The sequence below is a fragment of the Nasonia vitripennis genome, chromosome 4 (genome assembly GCF_009193385.2).
Source record: "Nasonia vitripennis strain AsymCx chromosome 4, Nvit_psr_1.1, whole genome shotgun sequence".
In the NCBI taxonomy this organism is placed as follows: Eukaryota; Metazoa; Arthropoda; class Insecta; order Hymenoptera; family Pteromalidae; genus Nasonia; species Nasonia vitripennis.
In genome coordinates this window covers 28,405,420-28,425,878 of record NC_045760.1, presented here as the reverse complement: position 1 = coordinate 28,425,878, position 20,459 = coordinate 28,405,420, and the positions used below count along the sequence as shown (strand labels likewise).

At 42.1% G+C, this 20,459-nt stretch overlaps 1 protein-coding gene across 2 annotated transcripts in view; it reads right to left on the bottom strand.

The window, feature by feature from the left end:
- Positions 1 to 1,260: 1,260 nt before the first annotated feature.
- The window catches only part of LOC100679440 (B-cell receptor CD22), a 70,383-nt gene continuing 51,184 nt past the window's right edge, over positions 1,261 to 20,459 (bottom strand). The window contains exons 3-6 of one of the 2 annotated variants that reach the window (XM_031930425.1): positions 15,596 to 15,731; positions 14,740 to 14,873; positions 7,908 to 8,151; positions 1,261 to 2,072 (exon numbers count right to left, since the gene is read on the bottom strand). In XM_031930425.1, coding sequence (XP_031786285.1) covers positions 1,951 to 2,072; positions 7,908 to 8,151; positions 14,740 to 14,873; positions 15,596 to 15,731 — 636 coding nt within the window. In that variant the 3' untranslated portion in view covers positions 1,261 to 1,950. The remainder of the gene's footprint in view (positions 2,073 to 7,907; positions 8,152 to 14,739; positions 14,874 to 15,595; positions 15,732 to 20,459) is intronic. The other variant, XM_031930426.1, reaches the window with a different exon arrangement.

The window sequence follows — 20,459 nt, the reverse complement described above, 5'->3', positions numbered from 1 at the left end:
TCAAGTTTCCACATTTATTATTTGCTTTTCATTTACATCTGCAGCGTATGCAGCAGAAATATCACGAATGAATGTTGTACCTTACTTTTTGTTTATCATTTAAAAATACAAATTATTAAAAACAACCATGCATTACCAGACGATTCTTTGCATATCGGTATATTCTTGAATGAAAATTTTAAACACTGCAAACCATGTGCATCTCGCTTGGAAATAAATCTGTTTACCTCTTTTGAAATAAATCGAGGCTTTTACTCAAGCGTAACTTCAGTATGCATAATTTAACACATCGTCATATCGTGGCTTAACGAATCGTCGTGTCGACTTTTCGACTCTTTTCGAAGCTGCGAATGACGATCCGCACAAACGAGGCGAAGACACAAAAGAGGAGACGCAGGATGTTTGCCTGCAGGCTGGACAATTCCACCAAGAGCGCGCACATGGCATAAAGGATCATTTTCACAAAAACGCGAGGAGGGAAATGTGCATGGAAACAAAGTGAAACTCACTACCGAGACATTCAGAGAGCTGCTGTAAAGAAAGTCGAGAACGGTGAAAGGTCGCGACTCTAAATAAATGCTGCCAAGCTTTTTACGCGGGACCGAGTTGAAATGTTCTAGACTTAATTGAAATTTTATACGTATACTTTTGTATTCTTGGTGCATAAATGTTTACAATATATTGAATAGATTTTTCAAGGGAATTTTATTGAATAAATATCAGCTAAGTCTTGCTAGTATTGTGAAACAAATAATTACTATGTAATACTTACCAAAAATGTAGTTGAAAATATGTCGATCTGCTAGCTGATGCACAGAGATATATTTATGATGAAATGAATATATTTATGAGATGAATATTAAAGAATAGAAACAAAAAGTTTTTTATTCGAACAAAAAATATATTTTATATGTCACTTATACATAACATCGTTCATAAATTTTGCATGGTTATTGATTGAGAGTCGCTAAAGCAAAATAAATAGATAATTATACAATTTGTTATTGAAGCAATTAGAAATCGTTTGGTTCATAATTACAAATCATAGAATAAAAGTTCTTACGTCATCATTGAAAATATTTCGACTGTATATTCTTAAGTCTAGCATATTACACGGTACATTATTAATAAAAAATATACCGCAGTATAGATCGATAATATAGGAGCAAAATAGAAAAATCACGACCAACTGAATGTTTTAATGGTAACAGTCAAGGAATTTACTCCCACAGGAAAGGATCAGTAATAAAGAAACACAAATTTACAATATCGTGTGTCAGCGTTCACTTAGAGCTGCGTATAGCGTAATGTAAATTCATGAAGTAAACGCGTTTTATTAACAATTTACATCAAAAGATAACATGTTCAAAAGTAACTTGTATATCATATTCGCAAGTGGTGTATGTGTACGTGTACATATCGATCGATTATCTCATATTTATATTTTATTACCCTGGTAGAAAATAAATGACTACAGTATAGCCAGTACACCAACGATTCGGCAACTTATTACTGGCTTCGATGGACAATCCTTGCAAAATTGGGCGAAACGTCGGCCAATCACTGGTAAACGCATTTTTACACCAGGGTATAACTTCTCCGTTTAATCTTAGCATGGATCGTCATATCGTTATATTAATCCTTATTAAATTCGCGATCTTACGTTGCTTATTTATTTATGTACATATTCATTATTCTTATTTTCAGCTCCTGTAACACTCGTCTTATATTTTAGCCATCGGTTCACCCTCTGCGATCATCACTCGAATAAAAATCATTCAACTACCTACTCAATTGTACATAATAACATACATAACTGGAAGCCCTAGGCTACTAGGTTTTACATGGACGATGTAATCGGGTCGGGCACAGAGGACGTCCTCTCGAGTTGTAGTTTTTCGTCGTCGTCGTCATCATCGTCGTCTTAGTCGAAGTCACGCTACGCTGGAACTACCTCGTGGAAGAAGCTCCAACTAGTAGTCCTAGAACAACATTCAACGCCAGTCCGCAAGGCCAGAGGGACATCGATTCGGCCCTGCCACTCCCGCTGGTATCTGAAAAATAAAAAACCGCTGCCAAATCATTGGCATCTTAGCTTCCTCCTAATCATTGTTGTTGATGTTCTAATATGAAACACGATTAGATTTTAGTAAAAATCGTGTGTCTGACAAAACGTTAATTTTTACAAGAACAGTACTTTAATTGTACAATGAGTGACGTAAAAATTGTTTCAAACGAACGTATCCAAACAAAGGGGAATATTCTATTACAAATCAGCCTTTACTCGTGATGCAAACGAGAGAAAAGACCTTGTATGGTAACATTTTCTCGCGGTTTGTTCTCGCGCCCGTTCTGACAAACATAACTATGTAATGGCTTCGTTTGACGCTGAGATACTGGGGAAAGCCTCCACCCTGTCTCGTCGTCACAGGAGCGGAATATTCGAATTATTTGGGACGTGACAATCCTGACTTTGCAGTTTGCCGCGCTGGGGAAGAAGCAGCCAGACACGCCGTACGTGAGCTTGCGCAGGCGAGAGGGGGAAAGAGGACTGCCGACAAAACTCACACATATACAGAGGCTACTGAAGATAGAGTAAGAATGAAAAAACTTACAAAAAAAAATAAAACTTGGCCCCAGTGAAGTAAGCTTTTAATTTAATATTTTATACATAGCTGTGGAAGTTCGTAAAATTTCAATCCTCGAAAATTGGACACTTCAGCCAGCCGTATACACGAAATGGGATTCCTAAAAATTTTCCGCTACGGAAACAATCAAAGCGCACACAGGCGACAGTATAAGATTATGCAAGCTTTCTGGCGGAACTCCTCGTATAAGAAGAAGTCGCCACCGCCTGCTTTCGAATTTCAGCGGAGTACACCGATGCCATTCCCGAGTGATCATAAACCGCCGCGGGGGCCCGTAAATCGGAGTCCTCAGCTCCCGACGGCGATTCGGAACGCGTCTATAACGATGAGATTGCGGTGCGCGTTACGCGTTACTTCAACGGCTTCCATACTCTCTCGCAGCTCTCTTGGCCGAATTTCCCTTGGCTAACAGAACACGTACCGGGGTAAAATATTCTACGATGTTTTTTTTCGTGAATGCGATATTCATGAGCTTTTTTCTATTGTTTTTCTATGCCTGAAGCTTCGTTTTGAGCAGTCAACGGGATTAAAATATTGATTTTTATAGAAGAAAAAGTGTGAATTCGATCATTTTTGTTTCTCCACGTCATGAATATAATATTACGACGCAGGAAGATAATTATGCAGATCCCGCAAATTTCAGTTTAGCGCGTCAATAATTTCACCAAGACTACGGCAAGAAGCTGCGGAAGCTGACAAAAAAAAAACGCATTAGAGAAGATGAACTTTTACCATTAAATTTGCGAGTAAGAAGCCACCGAGCTGAGGGAAATACTAAGTTACCAATACTCGACAAAGATAAAGAAACGCCTTCCTTCCTATGTGCCATCTCTGTTACTTTCGTTCGCTTTGTGCAGATGCTGGAAATTTTCGGGATTTTCAGTCCCATATTACGAAACGAACCAACGAAAAAAAACATTGCATATTTGAAAATTAGATGTCACTCCGGCTCTTAATGAATGCAATTGAATTCGGAATAAATCCAGGGTTAAAAGCTATTTAAGAGCTGGAGAGAAGCTATAAAATCCAGAGGGCGAAAGCGTAAGCGGGTAATTGACGCTTATCTACGTAAAGCTCCATTAGACAGATTCCAAACTGCTCTTGCAAGGGCTTTCGCAATAACACGACGATTACCGCACACACACACACACAGCCAACATTGACCGTATACTCAATACTCCTCATTCGCTAATGTACCCTAGACATCCGAGGAAATCGTCACAAGAAATGCTATTAAATTCGAGCTTAAATATGTGAAAATTTAGATCCAAACGCACTATAAAACAACGGAAATAAGTGACGCAGCGGAAGAGTATATCCTATACGACCGAAATAAAAGTGTCCAAGAAGGAGATAAAATATCATCGGATCCCGACGATTCGGAAGAGGGACAGCTATAGGCCCGGTGAGTAAGACGAAGTAGGTATATAGCTACATCCAGGGAAATAGAATTGAGTGCCAAAGGAAGCGGTACGAATGGTTTTTGAATCGGTACTCGCGCACCGGTGACCTTACGCCCGCTTTTACTGCGGAATAATGCTATTGCCAATAGAGAAAGAGAGTTATATAGTCGGACTCGGGGATACGTTATACCCTCGCGATTTTATTGGACTGTTGACCGATTCGCGTGCACTGCTGGCGCCGCTCGGAAATCTCCTCCCTCGCCCTCTTTCCACCCTCGAGTAATTGCCCCGCTACGCGAGGGACGTAAATCATAGGCGCACGCGCGTGAACGAGGGGCTAACGAGACAGCCCAGTCAGAGTAGCTTGTATAGACACACACACAGAGATCGTTTGGCTGTGGCTGACAACGAATCAACGCGTCTGTATCTGTAGCGGAGGGTACATACTTTTGACTTTTCCAATTTCGCGTGCGCAGGCAATTTAATAGATGTTCGCCGCGCAACCAATGCGACAAAGCTATAGCACGAAACGAATCCCTGTACATATAAAGCTTGTGCATATTTGCCCGAGCTTGTTGTCCGTCTGCGGCTGGACGAGCGGACTTGGCGTTGTAAAATTACTATGATAACACGCGGTGTAGGACACGGATTGCGCTGCGAGAACATGCCTGAAATAACAACGTCTGCGCTCGCGCTAATAAATACAGTGTATACCTGCGGCCAGCTCGCTGTACAGTTTGCCTGGGCTAACTCGATAACTCTGTACGCGCGGACGAGCCTTTTCCCCGATTACGTTTCGTCGGAGACTTTTATTGGGATGTAATTTCCAGTCTGTGTTTAGCGCCCTTTACAGTAGTGTCGAATTAACGTGTTACGAGTGTGTTTGCGAATGCTTTTATAAATCTGCTTGGCTGGAGTATGTTGCTGGTGTTGCACGCTTTAATTTAAGTTTGATCGAGAACTCAATTAGTGACTTCAATTATTTGTATAGTTAGTTGCTTAAAGTTTTCAGTTCTGGCTCTTGTTTTCTCTCTTCGTCAGGAGTGTATTTAGGATCAAAGGTAAATTTATTCTTAAACTTTACGGCTATAATCGAATTTTTAACGTTAGCTTTCCGATTAATGAAAAATTGATTGTTATACTATCATAATAATAAAAATACTAGTTGTCAACCATAGCCGACCCTCGAAATAAACGCGACGCACTTTAATCCATCGTCGTTGTAATCCGAGGGCACGACAAAACCGAGTACAGTGGGGCCGGAAAAAATTTTCCGAAGCTAACCGCCTACGAGAGAAGAATAGGCGTTATCTCGACAAGCGCTCTCGCGACTCCGAGATAATTCGATTTCGAGACCGAGACTTTGCCCTCCCCCTCTTCTTTTGGCGTGTTTCACCTAATAAATTTACGAAGAGCGTTAAGTACTCGCTCTTTGACTGATCCCTGGCTTGTCGCTTTCTCTTCTCTCTATACATAGCTGTATCCTTTCGTGCTACTATACTCCATGATTGATATCCCAACGAGGAGAGGAATGACTTTGCCGCGTCATGCTTGGGATATTCTCATTATGACGATTTTTCTTGTGAGGATGTAGAAGGCAAAGCCAGAAACAACTTGATCCACTCGAGAGCTTTTTATGTTTATTCATAGGGGTGTGTTCATGGAGAAGCGGCTTGTGGGATGGAGGAAAAAAATGTTGTCCTTAAACCTATTTGTCGTTTAGAATCCTGACGTCTGCGTTTCGGAACTATAAATCAAACCTTACTAGCTATCCTTAACTCGTACATTACATTGGGAGCTTTTTATGCTCAAGTGTTTCTCAGCCCTTTTTATTCCTCGTTGTCAGGGTGATCAGATGACGCGAACGTGGGGTGACGGATGAATAATAATTCTACCAGTTCGATAATTCCACTTAGCGCAAGAAACGCGGCGAGAATTAAAAATTCGTTTTATGGCTTAAAAAGTTTTTACGCTGCAAATATTCATAAAAAATTAGCGTGGCTATGAAAGTTTTACGATACTGGGTAATGTAAGGAACTGTGCGCCGGAATATCGACTCTTCACCACTTCATTTAAATTTCTCTTGGCGAGGCTAATAAAAATATATCATAAAACTCTTTCAAAGCACACTTATCGCTGCATTAAAAATTCTGCTCTATTTTTCTCGTAAGCCATATCGAAGCAAAGGGATAGCTAGAAGAGCATCCAGACTACCGAAACACCAAACGAAAGGGGCTTTCCATCTAGAATTCTGAGGAGCGCGAGCGCTAAGTTTTTTGCTAGTTTCAAAAGCCAAAGAAACCAGACATAGCATAAATACGAGGAAGATTGGCGATGAAGAAAATGGCAAAAAGCAGGCGAGGTGGATCGTTAAATTCAGTTTCCTACTTCGCTCGGCGTTGATTCGCCACCGGAAATGAGCCGAAACGAGCACAATAGTAATACGAGCACAATAGCCACACGGTGTTGTGTTCGACGAGGAAGACGTGGCTGGACGATAAGAATCGCTCGTTTCGCCATATAATAACTCGAGTTTTTGGACCGCCTGGAGGCCGTCATCATCTCTTAACTGACAAACACGTCAAGATAACTTCTTTGATATACTTTGTACGTTTTTTTTTTCAGTTCTTCTGAATTTATTCACCTTGAGAACAGTCGTTTATCAAATTGTCAAAATGAATAGGCCAGATCTGCAGATATTTTTTGTTTGAGAATTCAGATAAGGCCGGAATCTCTGGCCGCGATTCGTCTCAGATATATGGCATGTTTAGCAGTAGTATGAGTCAACGTTAGGGTCAGATGACACTACGCTGCTTTTCTTTTGCAGTCTTTTTTTAATTAAAATAAAATTGCAAAGAATTGATACAAACACAGATATTGTTGCACAAAGTGTAACCCGTGTGTACTTTTTGAAAAAAAAGCTTTCATTTCGTAAAAAACTTTCACAACGAGTTTTACAGAATGAACAAATTCATGTTTAAGAATAATATCACACTCTCATTGTTGGAAATATGGAGCGATTTTAAAAAGCATACAGCGGCAGAAAAAATTTCGTCCGCAATAAAATATGTCGCGTTCATTTTTCACAATGCGAACAAAAGCCTATGGCGGCGAGAACAAACACCGCGGGGCAAATTAAGTGCGCTTGGCAAAGCGACGCGACAACACACTAAAAGAAATTACGCAATTTGGTAAAGAGTATTTTCACGCGATGCGTTGCATTTATTCTGCTTCTGCTTCTCTCGTTAATGCAGTGTCCGCTAAAAAGTTCGTAAAAGGGCGCATTTTCTCATAACCATTCATCGTTCTTTAAATAAAAAAAAAATTAAATAAATATATACGAGAAGTCATTTGCGGAAACTAATCACAGTCAGACCGTGCGTGGAAAGTTCGAGTGGGAAAAATAGAAAGTTAACGCAGCGTCGCGACGAGGCGAAGAAAAAAGAAGAGAATATGCGACAAAGAGCCATAAAACAATCGGAATTAAACAAGCGGGCTTTAATCACGCGCTGGCGATAAAGATTCGTCGCGAAATTTATTGCGCTCGTGGGGACCAGCCGTTCTGCGAACGAAGAGGAATGCCCGCTTCATAAAACTGCGCGTTCGCCCAAATGGCTCCGTATACAAACGTCGTGGGCTCGACGTGACAAACGCAGGCTTCGCTATACCTGTTTATAAAATTCACGTGCGATGTTGCTGCAATTGACTTCGTGGAAGTCGCGTTTGATGGCTTCGATAAACACTGCGGGATTCGTTCGTTTACCGGTCAATGCAAAGGACTTCGATTAAACGAAATTCAGTAATTTCCTTAGGTGTACCATACCATATACGCAAGGTTCTTGCTATATATACTTACGACGGCTGTGTGGCGATGCATCACCGGTGATCGATGCGAGATAGGGTCCTTCCTCCGTGATCTCCTTCGAGGCTGACGCTTTGTAGACCGGCGTTATTTCGGCGAAGCATCGAAGGCGTATACGGCCGTCTTGAAACATACCGGCCGTCTCGAGGTTAAGGGTAGAAAAGGTCGACTTTCTGTCGTCGAAGGCCTTCGGCAACGTCTTCGTGCGTACTTTGAATCTCATCGTCATGTTGTTCAGCTGCAAAGAGAAAGAATAGAGATTAGATAGTTATAATCGTTGAAACTATCATAGTCATTGTCTCCGATTCCATCTCTTTTATTCATAAAAATATCAATGATAGACAGCAAAATTACAATAAAAAATCTTATAAGAAATCCTGTGAATTTAACGTTGTAGGGAAAATAAAATCCCGCATAATCTTATCAATTTGTCTCCCTCTCGCGTTTTCTCCTCCATTCCGCCGTTCCGGTTATTTGCCCCACGCCGCACCACCTCCTTCCTTCGCACGCATCGCTCGAACGTGATCTCGCTTTCAAGATAAATGTCATTCGTGTACACACACACACACACACACACACACACTCGCACACTCGCACACACCTCTGGCCTCCTTCCATTTCATTCAAGAGTATTTTCTTCGCCGCGCATATCTTGCCCCCTGCGCTTCGTCTTTCCATCTCGTGAATTGGCATACAGAACAAAAAGGTTGGCGCTGCAGTACCAGGAGCGAAAACTCAGACTTCCGACGTTATTACTTCGACAAACAAACAAAAGCATACATCATCGCAGACTTATGATACGACGGGACAACGCGTACTCCATCCATTAAAGCTACGAACGCACGAGCATCGTGTACCGCAGCGTCTCCGCTGTCTTATACGTGTAACCTCACGCGAAGTCACGTTCGACAGTGTGCGTGCGCGGCTACGGATGTTTGCTCACGTGCTTTGCATACGCCGAGGAAAGGAACGTCGTAAAAGAGGCGAGCTTTCGATGTAACGGGCTATGCTTCGTCTCGAGGGATGTGCTTTCTGTCTTCTTTTCTCTTTTTATCTTCTACGGCTTCTATCCCTTCGTTGTGTCCGCGAAACTTCGTCGTCTATTCTTACCGGAGTCTTGTTCATCGAACGTCCCTGAGCTCCACATGGCGTGAAAAAGTAGTTTGAATTAATTTTTTTACATGCAGAAATATTATAAGCCGTGTCAGCTTAGCGACTCGCGCGAACCAGAGAAATTGGCCGCAGCAGCGTATACATTTCGTGAAAAAAAGAAAGAACAAAAACCGACGAGATCGATAGGAAGCGACAGCGACGCGGTGCAAGTAAAAACGACGCGTTCACACCAAACGTTTCGCCTTTGGCACGAGATCAAGCGCGTCAGGGGTGTACCCGCGTGAAAGAGAGAAAAAGACAAATGGCTAAACCGAAAACGTAGAGGCAGAGCTTAGACGAAGCAGGCATACGTGCAAGAAACAAGAAGAGAAGGTACTATTCGGGTGGACAATCAATGAAAACAATTTTCCGACCCGATGCAGTAACGGCTCTCTCTCTCTCTCTCTCTCTCTCTCTCTTTCTCTTAAGCCAGGTGCACTTCCATACCAACTGGCTCTTTTCGAAGACGCTTTCAGCTTCTAATCGATTCCCCGATCGATCTTCCTTGTACACCCGAGCGAGAGAGAGAGAGAGAGAGAGAGAGAGAGAGAGACCGAACGGCTCGATTTTCGCTTTTTATCTTCTAATACGCTGAAGTTGCGCAAACTCTCCTGAAAGAGAGCGCTTTGCTCGAGTGGATGTGGCCGCCGCTGGCAAGGACTGGTCGGACGAATCTGTCTGTACAATTACAAACTTCCAATCAGGCGCATTGAAAACATTTTTCTGCGCTATTTTCTTTATCAATCTAGAAAAAATTCAATTTACGCAGCATTTATTGTACTTTTAGCACCAAACTTCATGAAGCATACATTCGACCCGAAACACAAAGGCGCTCGCCAACGTTTTAATGAAACACAACACGATATTCAAAAGTTCGATAAGCCAGTAGCGATAAAGTCACCGCGCAGTGTTTTCTGTATGCGTTTGGCGCCGCAAAAAGCGATTTTAAATATTTTAAATTTGCCAAGCCGTTGACTCGGAACGCTGCAGGCATTCAGTTAACGCACAAGCTTCGAAAGCTCGCTCGCGTGAGCTCTTTTCACCCGCAAGCTCTAGATACGGCCGATGGTGTAATTTTCAAAATAAACAATACCCGCTCGATTGGTGTTCGCGCCGGTGTCGAATTCGTGTGACGAATTGCCCATCATTAGCTACGTACACGAGAACCGCGATGACTGTGGGCTAAATTTATCCGCCATAGCATTGGCTGTGCTGCATCGACGCGCTTTCGCCCATGTTTCAACGGTTTGATTTTGACGCTCGAGGAATCAGCGTGCATTACATTATAATGCTCGTGCGGCATTATAATGCAATAGTTTTGTTAGCGAGTATCAATGTCAATCGACGCGGAGAGTTCTAGGAAATTTCACCTCTGGCTCGCTGTATTGATGTATTCACGCGTCATTACTTATTCGTGACGACTTGAATTAGCTTTGAACATTTTCGCAGAAACGTTTTATTTATATTTTTATCATCTAAAAAATGTACAATATTATACAAAATTCTATGTAATTCCACGAAGTGTTTGGGACACTCGCACTGCACCGCAACAAATATACAGAGAGCAAAAATACCGTAGCGTTTATTTAATTTAATTTACACTCCAAGAGCGCGAAAATGTGAACTACGTGTCCCGACGCTCATCCGAGGGATACAGGATTATGTATATAATACACGTACACTCGCATTGCGCGCACTCGAAGCATAACAATTGATGACACGCGCCGCGGGCACACCGAGCCAGTTGTTTCCGTGAAATAATACAAAAATTCTGACCCTCGCTCTGGCGCCATCCAAGCGATTTGTATAAGTGTGCTCGTAGCCGTCGTTAGCAATGACCGTTGCTCCTGACTCGGAACGTGAATTTTCTCCCCTACCGTAAATTAAACCGAGTTTTATCCACTGCGGGGGAGTAAAAAGACTCGGCGTTTTATAATTGTACGCGTTGTATTATTCGGGCTTTAATTCGATTGCCGATACAGGGTAAAAAGTGACTAATTAACTTTGATTAAATTGAACCGAAAGTGTACATTTTTTCTCGCTTTTATTAGTGCATTTTATACGAGGCTGTTCGAAGTGCTTTAGTACCGAATTAAAAAATCGTGGATCGCTCTTTGGATGAGAACCTGCAAGAATTTTATAACGGAGTTAACAATCGCGCTAAACTGCACCAATAGGCCTTTAATGATCCTCGTTGTGGCAAAAATGCGTCGCGTATAAAACAAATATGCCCCTCGGCGTTTGAGTAATTTTTACACTAGCAGTCAAAGAGAGCGATATAAGGGAGGGAAATAGAAAACAAGTGTGTGTATATAGGCGCTAAAGATTGAGAAACTACCAGAAAGCTAGTAGTAGCACGCGAGCCACAAATTGGCGCTGCAGGTGCACTTGATGGCCGCGAAATTTACAATTCAACGCCGCGAGAGCTACTGTTCTGCAGGCGAGAGGCTGCGGATAGAGCATTACCGTTTCTGGCCGCGACATTGATTTTGTTACGAGGCGAAGTAACGTCGCCATCTTTGCTGTCGCAGTATACACTATACAGTCTAAGACGAGTTGCGCCGCTCATATAAGGTTTTGATCGTCGCCAAGTGCTCGACGTTATGCGCCGAGCAGCCGCGACACTTTTCACTGCATATAAACAGAAACAATAACGCCAGGCGGTGTATAAGAGAGAAAAAGAAGGTGGGAGGGTGCGAAAACGCTTGCAGCAGCAGAGCTTGGTTTGCATTTTTATTGCTTCCGCGTAACGATCCAACAGACGATATTTTGGTTTGACAGGTTGAGGAATTATGAGGCACGAATATTTCATTTATGGTCGATGCTTTAAATGGAATATCCGAACAGGCCGCGACTCTTTTTCTCGACGCTCTCGATCACGCCAGTATGTACGGCGGCGTTCTCTGTTTTCCCGCCGCGCGCGGGGCGTTTGTTTTTGGAAAAATGGAAAATTTTGATTAATCGTTATGGCGTTTTAATGGTAACATATTTACTTTATGTTTTTTTTTTATTGCTTTATGGGATTTATATTTATGTTTTTATGTGTATACGAAAACACCATTATATTTTCAGCAGAACATGTTTTTTTGGCGGGTCAATCAAGAATTTCGCCGAATCGCTTCATTTCAATAACACAGTAACATATTTTTCATCTTTCCGAAAATAGCAGCTCACAAAAAAATAGTTTTACATTTCTGCTGTTTCAAGTATACCGATACTTCATACAAACGCCGACTTTTCAGCGAGAATAAAAAGGGACAGTGCAAGGCTAGCAGCAAGCGGAAAATCAGCGAGTACTAAACAAGGCTAAAAGTAGGTCTGTAGCGTGTTTATTTTTGCTGCACGGCAACGGCGGGCCTACTAGTCCCGCACACGCGAAAATTTCACCTTTAGTATAGAGCACGTCGACTACTGCACGAACAACGACGTTACTGTAAAATCATGGCGAATTTCGACGAATTGCATGCAATCTTCTGAAGTAAATGCGAAGTATTGTTCAAATATTGTAGAAAAAAATGCATACACAGAAGCTGAATACATTCATTTCCCTAATGCAAAGTCCTAATTCTTTAGGAAAATTACTTCGATGCCAGCCCTCATCAGAGAGTGCAGACAGCTTCCTCTGAAACAAACCCCAATCTCCTAAAACTATTTCTCTAAATTCAGCAGTAAGCTTCTTGCAAAGCCTTGGGGTGGACTCTTTGCTTCCTCCATCTACTCCCTTTCTCCCGAGCGAAAAAATAAAGAAAACTCTGACGAACGTAATGACATCCTGCGGAAAATGGGTCTCGATAGTCCGAGTGCAGATTGCTTTCGTTCCTCTTTGGCGCAGCGGACGTTTGATCGCGACTCGAATTCGAATTTCTCTTAAGTACCACACTCTCTTTGGCCACTCGGACACCGCCGAAATTCAAGTGGGTGAGTATGTACGGGAAGAGAGACGAGAGGTATATAACAGAAAGTGTAATGTGAATGAAATGGCGGTTCTTCATGTTTATCATGAAAGATGTATACCTACATTAGCTACATGACAAACAATTAATTGATAATTCAAGTCGCGGTTCTCGTTCGCAGGCAGATTAGGGAAGGTAGTTTCTGCTTAACAGATTGATGTGGGTATAATCGCATTAATTATTTTTCTACCGGGAAAGTGAAACGACTTTAATTTGTCGCGAATATGAGCTGACAACGATGGAACGTCGCAATCAATATTATGCACAACGATGCTCACGGCTCTAATGAAGAAGGACACATTGCAGCTGAAATACGAACGTGTCATGTTAAACACGTAATAGCTTCTTACGCTAATGCCATTATCAAAATTGATATATCCTACGTATTGGATCCACGTCTATCTCTAATATTCCACATCTATAGTTTAAATATAAGCAGTTCGTACAGAAGTTTGGAAAACAATCGAATCGCAGCCTTTATCGTAACTCCTGTGAGCACCCCTTTTATTCGTGCATTTCCGCGAACTCTATAATATGCAAATTCAAGCACCCATTAAAACTCGGGCTAAGCACGCGGAATCGGAAAATTCGTGAGTATAATGTTGTGAGGCGTATACTCCAAAACTCTGTAATGCAAATAACGAAAGTTGGGACGGGATGAAGTTAATTCTAACTCGAAACCTATCTCTGCCATCATAGCAAGCATCGGTGAATGTTTACATTACTTTGAGTTGCACAAAACGAAAAATAATCATTTTCACGCTCTCGGAATCTCTAGAGCGTGAATAAGTGCGATTGATCAGCAAGTTGACAGGGCTGCAATCGGCGGTGCAAACATATAAACACGGGCCGCGGAATGATCGGTCCTCTGCATTCCGCGTGTTTCTCAAGTGCAGCGATGCAAACGGGAAAATCTATACCTGTATATAGCTTCAAAGCTTAATCGAGTGGACGGGAAGAAACGGAGTGGTAGCAGCACCCCAGGCAGCATCGGATCGATATAAGCGCGAAACTGCTCGTCTGGTGGACAGGCCGGAGAGAAAGAGAGGAAAATAAATTTCAATGAAAGTGCTGGCGAAGGGCGTATTCCGAAAAAGCGCGCGCGAGAGACTTTACTTTTATGTTTCGTTCCATTTGCGCGAGTGATAAAGTCGCGCGGAGATCGTGGAGCAGTATGGGTGGTTTTTCATTTTTGAAATTTTGCAATCGTTTAATTTGCAATTTATCGCTCAAAAAATTCGATAAAAATTCTGGAATTAATTGTTGATTAAAATTTAAATTTCGGTAAGCGTCGAAGATAAAAGTGGCCTGATATTTTTGAAAATATTTCAAAAATGTAATTACACCAATTCGGTCCTCTCGTCTCCTGGATTCAGAAGAGCCTATTCGACTGCCTGTGCATATTTGATTTTTAAAATAAAGCTTTTACGCAGAAAGTGTTTTAATTAAAAGCTCGATCAATCACTGCACTCGCGACGTGCTGCTGAATTTTAAAAGAGCTGTTATCAAATTTTAACAGAAGTGACACAGAACTTCCACCGCTTGGCTCGAAAGTGGAGGTGTGCAAATTTCGAGTAAAAGTCTACGAATACAAATGGCAACCAGAAAAAGCTGGTATAAAAAATGGAAGGTTTGGCTGGGTTAGGAGTACAGTCCTGGGCAACTTTAATCATCCAGTATTTCGAAGGCAACGGCTCCGGGCAGCGAGAGGTGATACTTACGGGCGCTCCGTTGAGTGTCCACGTAATGTTGGGGGCGGGATGAGAGGCACCCGACGTACAATTCGCTCGAAGTGTTTCGCCAGCTGGTAAGTGCTCCCTGTCGACTACGATTCTCGGCTCAGTTTCTGGAACATCTGCTCGTCATAACAAAGATTCATTAATTCCTCGCGCCTTCTACTTCAGCTAGTTCTTATTCTATTTATTATATTTTTTTTTACTGATATATGCTCTTTATTGAATAGTTGACTAAAAGCTAAAGTAAGAGAGCTTTCGATGATCAGTGACAGTGTAACAAGTTTACCTTTATGTTTCTTTTATAGATTCTCTGCAAGCCTAACAAGCTACTATCAAAGAGAAGGAAACTTTGCTCCTCCTTTCATCAGCACATATTTTCCGCGTGGAAAACTTATTTTGTTCTTGAATGTTCAATCAGAATAACTTTGCAGAACACGTTCGAGTTAGCGAACAACTTTATTATTTCCCATCGGCGGAAAAAAGTTTGATCATTTAAACGAAAAATATAAACAGCTATTCCATTCGAAAGTGTCAGAGCAGACAGAAATAACTAGCTCACTACTATAACGTTCCACGTATTATCGAGTCGAAATACCGGGAAAAGTTACATAATTAAAAGTTAAAGCGCTGCTGCGAAAACATCGCATGCAGTGTGTGATAGGAAACAAAAGTTTTCAATGAAAAACGCGTCGCCTCAGAAAAATTTAATGTTTACAGATTCATAAAAAATGTAATTTTTTACACGGCAGTTTATATAAAATTTAGAGTCAGCTCGAGTGAACAATTCATGGCTAGGAAATTTAAATTCATAGAATGAAGGTATTCTGATCTCGTAACTCACCAACAACAAGGACGTAAGCTTCCTGGACTTTGGTGTCGTAAGTCGGGCCGTCTTCGGTTACCTCGCAGCTGTATCGTCCAGTGTGGTTCCTCGTAACACCGACTAGCGTTACATCCTGCGTGTTCGAGCTCGAGACCTGCGGAAGTCAAATCTAATGTACTATGTCACGTCGTAAGATAAGATGTTATAATCTATTTATCTTTTAGAATCACAGTAGCGAAGAGTTAGAAATATTAGCAGCTTTTAAATATTCTTGTAATGCAACAAATATTTATACGCTTCAAAATATAGTTTCATCGCCAATAAGTTACTTTATTTTCAGATGCATCTGAAAAAAGAGCCATAAATAATACTTAAATACAGCCTTATAGCTCCAAGCTGTCGATACAAATTAGGGTCTGAAACATTCCCTGACAAGATGTGACAGAAATACCCCTCATTGATCGTTTTATCTAGAGCGCATAGAGTAAGATTATTTTCGTGAGTAACAATAATAAAATTCAATAAAAAAAAGGATCATTAAATTAAGACAACGTTTTTTTTTTAATAATTTTACTTCTAATTAATACGAATCTCTACGACTGGTTTATTCCAATTCATCGCATCGATGGATTTATTCTTTCCGGAATCGAATAAAAGCGAATCGAGCCACATCCTCTTATCTCTGACCGCAGAAGCCAATCCATTAATGAGGATGATGAAAGTAGAGCCCTCCTCTCTGAAAACTCTGAAATCCTAGCGTCAGCAGAAAAAAAAGCGTCAACAGCGTCGGTCGGAAGAAGATCCTCGAATTCCCGGGCGAAAAATTGCGCGAAATCAAATCATCGACAAGCGAGATTGTTTCCCTCGTTCTACCTCCCAAAGAAGCTTAGCCTCTTTCCTCTCTTATCCTCGGCTCTAGCTTGTCGCCCTCCTCTCCTACTACTTTGCCGTTTCCAATATGCGTCATCCTTATTCGGCGTCGTCTCTGTACACTACGCTGCCTTCTTTCCAGTGCCGATCGAAGACATTTATATGCATCGCGTGGTCTCGCCTTCGCCTGGACAAACTCGTCGATGGTTTGCCTCTTGCGTAGTCTACGGGATTCTCTTCTTTAGAGCGATCCTTTTGTTTTTCGCCTTTCTCCATTTCCTTCGTATTCTTTCTTTCATTTCCTCGGCTTTTTTACCTTGAATACGTTTTTTGTTCTTTTTTATATGTTTTACTTGTAATACATAATATAAACTAATTTCACATCCAAGTGAATAGCTCTGCTTTAATATCCTTAACCATACTAAAGCAACAACGTACACGACTATGGTTTCTGGAAACGCATTGATCAGCACCGTCATTAAGGTACATTTGATCATCTTAGAATCGGCTTTGTTAAAAGGGTTCTCTAATTAGTTTGCGGACGCGTCAGCTCTACGAGAGCTGGAATAGTGAACGTCTATGATAAATTTGATAAGAATTTGATATCAATATTTATTGTTTCTTCGTAATTATGATATAAATGCGTTGTTTAGTGCTGTTCACCTACGTTCTTTGCATACCACTGATACTAATAAGATGCTTACGAAGGAATGGCCCCCGGCTATTAATAACACGAGGGTATGTTAATTAAGGCATTTTACTAATGCAAGAAGCTCTACTATCGAACGCCGTTGGCAAAGTGTATCCCATTAAGTCCCATAATTAAACCAGCAGCTACAGTGGGTATTATTCGGGAAATGCAATAATATGAACAGGGTGAGAATTTGATTAAGTAAAATGTTAAAAATAAATTGCTAATGATTGAAAATTAATGAGCAATCAGTAAAATAAAAATTATAGTCCTTGAAAACACTTCACTTCAATGAATTTTTCGTTCTTTCGAATTAATTACCCCTGACTCGCAACTGTTTGATTAGGGATTTTATTTATCTACTGTAATTGAATGTAGAAGCGAGAAGCGCGTACCTTAATTATTTTTTTAAAACTTTTCAATTAACTTCCGATACTAAGAGCGGGATACCCAATAGATTATAATCAACTGCAGTTTTATGTAATGCCCTCTTCTTTCAACAAAAGTATAACCATTATACAGCTACTGTAACGGTTGCCAGTGCAATTAACGCATGTTGAGCACGTTACGACGTCTCTCCGGGACAGAATCAACATTCGGTATAATACTTCTGTTGTTACAGCTACTAAAGGCGCAGTATGTGAGAGAGTAAGAGAGACAGAGAGAGTATAAGCATCGAGAGAGTGTTTTTTTTTTAAATTTAAAAAATCAATATTTTTTAAATTCAGCAACGTACAATGTTGCCACCTGCTCGCACACTGCTTTCAAGAGTTGACAACAGTGTGTCAGAGGGCATAGGTAAATCTGTGCTCGCGCTAGCGAGCCATTCCGAGTCTGTCTTCGCTTCGCTCCGTTTCGCGAATAGACACTCTGCGATTGCGATTATTTCGAGGCGCTCATCTTTCAGCGCGTACACAGAGGTACATTTTTTCTCGAAAGTCAGCAGAAGATATTCTGAGAAAAATAGAGCTTCGAAGAGCAGTGGTCTGCTGCCGATAAAAGACTCTAGTGTGCGCGCGCCTCCTTATTTTTCTATCGAACCCTTGGGAACTGCCGCTGCTCCTGCCTTAGTCCCTCGAGCTGTACCGGTATAGCGTGTATTACCAAAGCTGACCCTGTACGTTACTGCTGCTTATGTCCATGCACGATCCGAGTGTGTTATATCTCGTGAGCGTCCTTGGAAAATGGAAAAGAGAAAATTGACAAGTTTGTTTTTCTAAACCTGGTATAGCTTGCGTATTTTTATTCCTGAACCAACGTTGCAACTTACAGCATAAAAAACGCTCGTTCGAATACAAGATCGTTGCGAAGCTAGAATAGTTTGAAAAATACTCCACATGTCGTGTTGTGTGTACCAGCTACATGGAAAAAAGTCGTTCTAACTGCGGATAGTCACGCCACAGAGCCAAAAATAATCCTCAACTAAAAATACGCCGGTGTGAAACCGGAAACCTCAACGCGTACTGCGCACCAACAATAGTGTACCAAGTTTCGCATTAAAACTTTCCTGCAAGAGCCGTATAAGCCAAAACATCCTCTAACGACGTCGTAATCATCCATCAGTGCGCATCGGCTCCTTTATATAATATACATTCGTCATAAGCCGTCCGAAGAGCTTCTCAACTCGAATATTCACCAAGACACTCCATCTCTTCCCGCAACTATATACAACGCTGCGCAGACAATAAAGCGGCTGCGCGGACAGTAAAACTTTTCATCAAACGCCGCTTCGCACACCTGTGCGCGCGATAACAGCGCCGCCGGCCAGCGTCCGCTTTTATCGACGTTTACGAGCATCGTAATGCAGCGCGGTCCCGGGCTGTTTATTTCCACGACTGCTCGGCTGCTCTCATATCGCAAACGAGCGCGTAGGAGGAGCCGTTGCCGTTGCTGCCCTCCGAGTGAAAAAGGGACGAGAGGAAAGGAAGACGTAAAAGCGGAGAAGGAAAACGCGCACAGCCGTGGCCGAAGATTCGCGGCGCGAAGTGAGAAAGGCGAGAAAGAAGCGAGGCGCAGTGGGCGATAGAAGCGCGGGTACGGCTGGTCGGATATAACGCGAAAAAGGGGTTGAGGCACAAAGGGAGGGAGCATAGACAAAGGAGAGGGTATAGCGGACAGGGCCAGATTTTTATTTCTTTCGAGGCTTGCAGTCGCGCGCGGCTAGGGGAGAGAGAGAGAGAGAGAGAAAAGCACAAATGAGAGCCGACGAGGTGACGCTGGCCAGGAATTTCCGCGAGGAAGTTTACAACAGTGCCGGAAAGTTGAGACGAGTGCCTCGCTCCCTCTGTAAAACGTCCAGCGGGAGAGAGAGCTCGTTTCGCAGCTCCTTCTGCTCTCTTGTGTCGTCGAGAGGACTGTGCGGGCTGCTGCTTCAGCTGATGCTTTTGTCGCGGCGGGAGCGAGTCAAGCCAATGAGGGAAGCGCTGGCGCGGCTAACGCGGTGTCGGGCAAAGAAAGCGATTAATAAAGGCCTGACCGCACTTGAGACTAACTGGTGTAACAATCGGGCTTTTTACGCTGGTGATTACTTTTGTTTTGTGCATCGTAGCTTTAGATGTGGCTGCATTATTCAATTAAGTTAACGTTTAGTTTTATAAAATTCTTGGGATGCCTAAAATTCATGAAAATAGTGCTTGCGAATAGTTTGAGTTTAAGCTAAATCTTCTAAGTAAATATACAGTGTCTAATTTAGCTAGTTCGTTCATTAATAGGTTAAAGGAACTGTAGATCTTTCGATTCTCGCCTTCATGGCAGACTTCCAAGCCTCAAGGATCCACAGAATAAAGGAAGAGGAAAAAATGTTCAAAAGCACATCACACCTAATTAAAAAGAGACGTAGACATGCCAGTGAAACCAAAGACACATATCGCCGACGGCTCAGAAGAATAAATCTGCGAGAGCTTCGAAAAAATGCCTCCAAGGCTGAAAATACTCGCCAGATCTCGGCAATAAGACTTTTACTACTTCAAGCCTTTTCTCCAGCTCATATAAGTAGGCTGGATGTGGGTCTTCTTCTCCCTCTTTCCCCTATACGTCGTATGCGGTGCGGATTGGGCGGATAAAGGAAAGCCGGAGCTACATGCGCCAGAGCTGTATACTCGCACGTATGAAAAAGAGAGAGATGTGGTAGCAGCCCAGGCTTTATCGGAGGAACGAAGGGAATTTACTTCGGCGAGCAAATTTTCACGCGGAGCGCACATCGTATTTTCGCGTTTCATCGGGTATTGGCTGCTGCCGCCCGTCTGCCACCACGTGCGAAACGGAGATTGACTATTCAAAGCATATTCGAGTTCCCTTTTCACTCGCTGATATTTCCTTCTT